The sequence below is a fragment of the Gavialis gangeticus genome, unplaced genomic scaffold, assembly GCF_001723915.1.
Source record: "Gavialis gangeticus isolate Ggan-Ray unplaced genomic scaffold, GavGan_comp1, whole genome shotgun sequence".
In the NCBI taxonomy this organism is placed as follows: domain Eukaryota; kingdom Metazoa; phylum Chordata; order Crocodylia; family Gavialidae; genus Gavialis; species Gavialis gangeticus.
In genome coordinates this window covers 125,508,855-125,515,252 of record NW_017729032.1, presented here as the reverse complement: position 1 = coordinate 125,515,252, position 6,398 = coordinate 125,508,855, and the positions used below count along the sequence as shown (strand labels likewise).

At 35.7% G+C, this 6,398-nt stretch overlaps 1 protein-coding gene across 1 annotated transcript in view; it reads right to left on the bottom strand.

The window, feature by feature from the left end:
• Window positions 1-147: 147 nt before the first annotated feature.
• Window positions 148-6,398, bottom strand: part of UBAC2 (UBA domain containing 2) — a 222,902-nt gene continuing 216,651 nt past the window's right edge. Inside the window, exon 9 of the mRNA XM_019524275.1 lies at window positions 148-3,900. Coding sequence (XP_019379820.1) covers window positions 3,793-3,900 — 108 coding nt within the window. The 3' untranslated portion in view covers window positions 148-3,792. The remainder of the gene's footprint in view (window positions 3,901-6,398) is intronic.

The window sequence follows — 6,398 nt, the reverse complement described above, 5'->3', positions numbered from 1 at the left end:
AAATATGCATGTGGGCAGTCACACACAGAGATACAATCCTCCTAGCAACGTGCCAATTTGCTTCTCAGGATTTCAAAGTCTGGACACCTCTCATATAGTTTTATAAATACAGTGAACATACACATACACTGAAAGAAAGAGGAGCCCGGGAATATATATTTTTAATTTCCTTCCAACACACACATTATAGCCACAATCAGGCTCTCCTAAGTGATATATAACATCATAATCACACATACAAGATGACTAAATATCTCAGCACTCCCAAAACATATTTTTTGTGATTTTCTTTTAAAATATATCTGCACATATTTTTCCAGTAAATAATAATCTCCTTAGGGCATATTATAAACAGGCACTAGATACCACAAATATGTACACAAGAAGCTAAATTTGACTGTGAATTTAATCGTCTGAGAGGTAGTAATCTCCATCTCCTATTGTGTGAGAGGAAGACGTTTTGACAAGTACATGAACTCCTGTATGAAGCCTCATCCTACTGCAGTTTAGCAGATATTTAAATACCTGGGAAACTAGTATTTCACAATGCAGAGCTGTGTAACAGTCCTATGTAAAAGCCCTGTCCATTCCCCAAATACACTATTTCGAAAAAGTACCCTGGTAAATCATTCTGATTTCATTCTATATTGTAAGTAAATGTTCTTAAGGTACTAGTGGAATTTGCCAGAGGGGTAATGACTTTAAATTCTCAAAGGTGAAATCCTGGCCTTACCAGAGCCAATGAGAATTTTCCCACTGACTCCATTAGTAAGGAATTCACCCTTTAAGGTCTTCCTCATAGAAAATTATGTTGCATCTTGTTTGGGGAAAGGACAGAGACTTTCCCTTGCTTCCTGAAATACATTTGTATAGTGCAGTTAATATAGAAACTACATTATTTGAGACATTTCAAATTACACTGGACAAAATGCTTAGATATACTATAAGGAATTACCCTGCATGTACAGCCAGTTGGTCTATCACAGATGACTCACAAAAGACATTTTTTAAGATCTGTTTTCTACAAGTCTTCCTTTGCTACATGTGTCAGACTGGAACTTTCCTTAGCAGCATCTAAGACCCAAAAAGCTTTGTTATGGAAAGTTTAAAATTTTTTTTTTATGGCAGACAAAGTATTTTGAGACAGGGAAGTTGGGTGAACTTCTGGCCCCGTTAGGGTCCAAAGGGAGTTTTGACATTGGCTTCACTAAGGTGCCAGGATTTCACACCTGGAGATTAAATATGTTTTGCAGAAAGCTTAATACAATGGGATGGTGACTTCTAGATATTACTGACTTATAAAACAGGAATGATTTTGATCATAGAACATTAATCTATAAATACTCTATAATGTCTTGAACTAAACTCTCATTACAGGTTTTCAAATTCTTAGTGTAAAAGCTACTTGGGTCTCCATGCAGCTCCAGTGTAAGCAGGACAGTACTTCAAAGGGTATCTCTCATATTTAACTGTGTAACATACACTGGGCAAGAGGTAAATACATCCCTTTCCTATAGACAGAATTTTACTCACCCAGAATTATTTATTATCTTTTATAGCAACCTATTATGAAGTAACTTTGTTAACCTGGAGAAGTGACTGGCTCACAAAGAGAGGCCCAAGCTTTAAGAATACCTGTTTTTAAATGATGCAATAATTTGGGGCATGCAGCTTAATTTTAAAAAAATATTAAGTATTGTACAAGTTGTAGATAGTAATGCATTTTATTTTGGTCGTACTTTCTAAATTCTTCCTGTTACTGTCAGAGTCAGAAATCTCCTTAGCATATATGGAAGAAGTGCCAGTCATTGACACATCAAACAAATCTTGCGCTGAAAAACAGCTGTTGTTTGCACAGACCAGTGATTCCCAACCAGGGCTACTGCTGCACTCTGGGAAGCCTTGAGAATCTTTTAAGGGTGCCAGCAGATGCCACACAATGATAGTACTGTTAGCTGTGCAAATATGATTCACAATATAAACCCAGAGATTTGAATAGGAACCATAGTGTTACAAGCATTCCAACCCATTGTGGTCTTTTTTAATTCTTAGCAACTGAAAAATTGCTCTATTATTTTTCTGTAGTAAAAAAATGAGGGAAAACTAAGAGCTGGCATTTTGCAAAGGGTGCCTCGAGTCTAACATGGGGTGCCTTGAGTATAAAAATTTGAGAATCATTGGCATAGACTGTAGCTGCCTTTAAATACCTTGTGCCAGCATGTTCACAGCCTCAAGAAATGTTTTCCTCTCCACATTCTAAGCAATGGAAATTACAAAGAGAAAATATAATAGTTGCTATTATAATAGGTTCAAATATAAACAAACCTGTTGTCTTTCCTCTGGTCATTTTGCAGACACAGTCAGATTGCTGGGTTTTTTATACAAATTTGAACTATCCACTGTTTTTCCCATTTGGTTCCCAACATATTCTTTTATCCTTCTGTTTTGCCCCTTCCTACTTCATTTTTCCGCTGATGCCACCTCTTATGTCCTTAATTTTGTGTATTATATATGTATGTTACATTTGACATACATACATGTAAAATACATGTAATATATGTATATATTATTCTTTAAGTATAAAATTCAGCTCACCCATGGAAGTGCATGGTATCTTGCAATAATTGGCTTGATTTCACAGGTGTTGAGCAAACAGATATTCCCACGCTGTGAAACTTCCATACCTTTGAAAATTGGATCAAATATGGGGTCTTTATTATTTTAAACTCTAAAAGCAGATCCCGGATATCCTGACATTAGTATCCTGTTGGCTCCTGTGCCAAGTTCAGCTGATGCTTCCAGAGGTTAAGTTTTCAGCCCGTGTTGCTTTCAGCCAAATGAGCACAGCCAGGGTAGTTCAGGTCTGCGACAGCTGAAAACTAAGACTACATAGAAAGCAGAAAAATGTCTTTGGTTTTTTAAAACTATTTTTCTTCTAAAGAGATGTATATACCCTACTCAAAAATTGAAGTTGCACATACCAGACTAATTGCATCCAGCTGTTACAATGCAAATCTGTTCAAACCAGGTGAATGCCATCAGCTTTATATCCTTTTTATCACTTATTTCCCTTTTATTACTCCATTAAAATATTTTTGTGCCTTCTGACCTGACTAGTCATCTGCTAAATTTATATTTGCTTAAATTTATGCTGATCACCTACTGTACAAGATCCACATAAAATTTCTGGTATCTTCCATGGATTGCATAGTGAATAACAACTTTTATTTAAAAAGGAATAAAATATTACAAGCATTAATACATTTTATGAAGAATGATGTGATAATCTCATAACCCTCTACTGAAATCATATCACCACCTTGGAAGATTTTCTCATTACTGACCAAAAAACCAAAATAATATTAAATATCAGAGATGAGAAATCAGTAAAAGAGTAGAACTGTAATTTTTTTCTTGAAAGGCAAATCTATCTGTATGCAGCAGTTGTAGTCTCATTAGTTGCTTTTGTATTTCCTTGCAAATAGGAAAGATAACATATTTGAGTTACAAGAGAAAGACCATTTTTAAGCAAATTTTGAAGATATCTGGTAATAAGTGGAGATCAAAATAATGTTTAAAAGGATAAACACAAAATGGGAACTATTACTTTATTTAACGGTTTGGGAACAGTCAATGTCATTTGTTAATGTTACTTTGAGGCATCATTTATGGAGACGTAGTTTCTCTCTCTTGACTTTCCCCCCTTTTCAGGAATGAACTTTCTGAGTCTATCCAGCAGGTGGCTTCAGTCCTCCTTCAAATGGTAAATGCATCAATTTAAGAAATTCTTCATCAGTGCTGCAGTAGAAAGTTAGTAGCTACGTTAAGGTCATTATTTGAAGCCCTCAGAGCTTCTAAAGCATCTCCCCTGGAAAATCCCATTTCCATAAGTCGTGCTACCTACAAGAAAAATAATACAAAAACATTGTTCAGTAGAGTTTTAGCCATATTTTTCCCATTACAATTGTCACACACCAGCAAGAATTGGGTTTATTAATGAATGGCGAGTACAATGACATACTTTTATTTAAATAATTAAGCAGAAGTATATACTGTAATACTGCAACTGCTGCTATGAGACCACATGCTTGAATAAGCCTGAAAACATTACAGCAAGTGAGAGATTTTAGTTGCAATACTAACCAGCCTTTAAAATGTAACTATTTATTGAGGATACAACAGCTTTATTTTCTGGCAGATCAAAATTAGAAATATTTGTAGAAGAGTGAAATGAAAAGGAAAGTTTTGTTATGACTGTAAAAGTATGAGATTGGAGAAAACTACTGAAAATAAAACTTAGGGCTCATGCACTGCTGATAAGAAATGGCATAAAAATAGTGAGCAGACCAAGGAATTTTGCAGTAGACATCAGAAGGTGTCTTTACATGTGGTCTGGGATGCAGTGGGAAGCACTTTAATTAGAGCAGCTCTCAGAGCCGCTCTAATTAAAGCACCCCCAGCATCATGTATATTCAGTGTCCCATGTTTCAAAATGGCAGCAGCTGTGCTTTAACTAATGCTCGTTTGACGATCTTTAGTTAAAGCACCCCCGCCATCATTTTGAAGTGCGGCGATGCTGAATACACATGACGTGGAGGCTGCTGGAGCATGCCAATTAGCAGACTCGATTAATCTAGAAGACTTGATTAATTAAGTCAGCTCTGATGGGTGTTAATTAGCATGTACTGGAGCAGAAATGTCTGGCATGTTCTAGGTGCCCACAGTGTTTAATTGCATATGTATAATTTTTTCTAAAGGGTGCTTCCTCAGACATATTGCATGAAGGGGCTCTCTTCAGTTCCTTTTTTCAAACATTCACATAATACAAATAATAAAAATACAGAAATGGAAGGCATCTGAAAGCTAGCTCTAAAAAAAAAGTAGTAGTAAAATACTTAAACTAGTTGATTAACATTCATATACAGGATTCCAAGCATTAGCAAATTGTTATGTTTGATAGTGCAAGACCTTGAAAACAGCTACAGTTTGCAGGACAACCATAATTCCGGTAGTCAGAATGCACTTAAGAAGCATCTTTCACATGTTTTAATACATTTGTAAAAGCTAATTTTTGTCTCTGTGTCAGCTGCTCTTTATATACGCTGACTTTGTAATGCATTTAATCCTGGCATTATTTTATGCTATTATAAAAGATGTGCAATTCAACACCTAAAAGGATAAATCATACCCATTTCAGGCTGCAGTAAATTTGAAACCTGCATTTTTCAAATAGGTATAGATATGTGAGAATGTTACTCATTTCTTTTGCAAGTTTTATTATTGCATTCACACTCAACAGCAAATTAAATATTTTGGACAAAAGTCACTTAGGTGCTGTGGAAGAAGACCCTTGCTATCTCCCACTTACTGAGAGTTAAAATCCAAAACCAGACATCATGACTCAAAAAGCCACAGTATAGGAAGGGCGTCTGGGAGATAATCTGAGTCATCCTCTATTGGTGCATTCTGCTGAAGCCTAGTCTAAGCTGCCCTTCCCCAAAGAAAACCTGAAGAGAAGTCATGTGCAATGGACTTCCTTCTATGGGGTAAGTCCCTCCATGGCGTAACAGCATTTCCTTGCATGAGCAAGAACAAGTTTAACCCTTTACATCTAGAAATTCACACTGTGAATGTGTTGTCAAGAAAACTGTGATTAAAAAAAACTGCAGTACTTTCAGTATTTCTACTCTATTCAGTAGTTTCTGAGCAACTTGCTATTTCTAACTGAACACTAGAGGGACTCTGTTCTCCAAAATATCTCCTCATATAAAACAGACAGAGGCACTTTTTTGATTTTACCCTAAATAACTTTTATTGCTAAATTAACATTTATGGAAGAAAAAAAAATCCAACAACACTTTTATTCTGATTTACTCAGATGTGAAGAAGGCTTGTCAAGAATATGCCCCAACTATAAAATAGATCCAATAAAAGGTATCACAAAAAACCATCGCCTCCCATATATTTTCTGGGCTATCATAATTACAACACTCCACCCCTACTCAAAAATTGTCAGTTTGTCAAGTACAACCGCCAAATACAGAGATTGTGTCAAGAACAGAGATATGGGGGCATCTTTGCCACAATATTTTGACATCAAAATTCATAAGTAGCAATACCTGAAGATCTTACTTTTTAGATTTTCATGAAACTTTTTCCTGTAACCATTATGGATTCAAACTTTAAAGAAGAGGGCTGTGAGGCAAAGCTCATGTTTATAGAGGTTTCCACTGGGCTTAATAGAAAACATACTTTGACAACAAGTAATTCTTTTAGTCAAATGTACCTCAAGTACAGGAATTCAGTACAGCCTATGAAACAGAAAACCTGTACTCTGTGAATTCATAGGATTTATAAACTCATAGAATCAGTGAGTCAGAAGGGACCTAGACAGATCA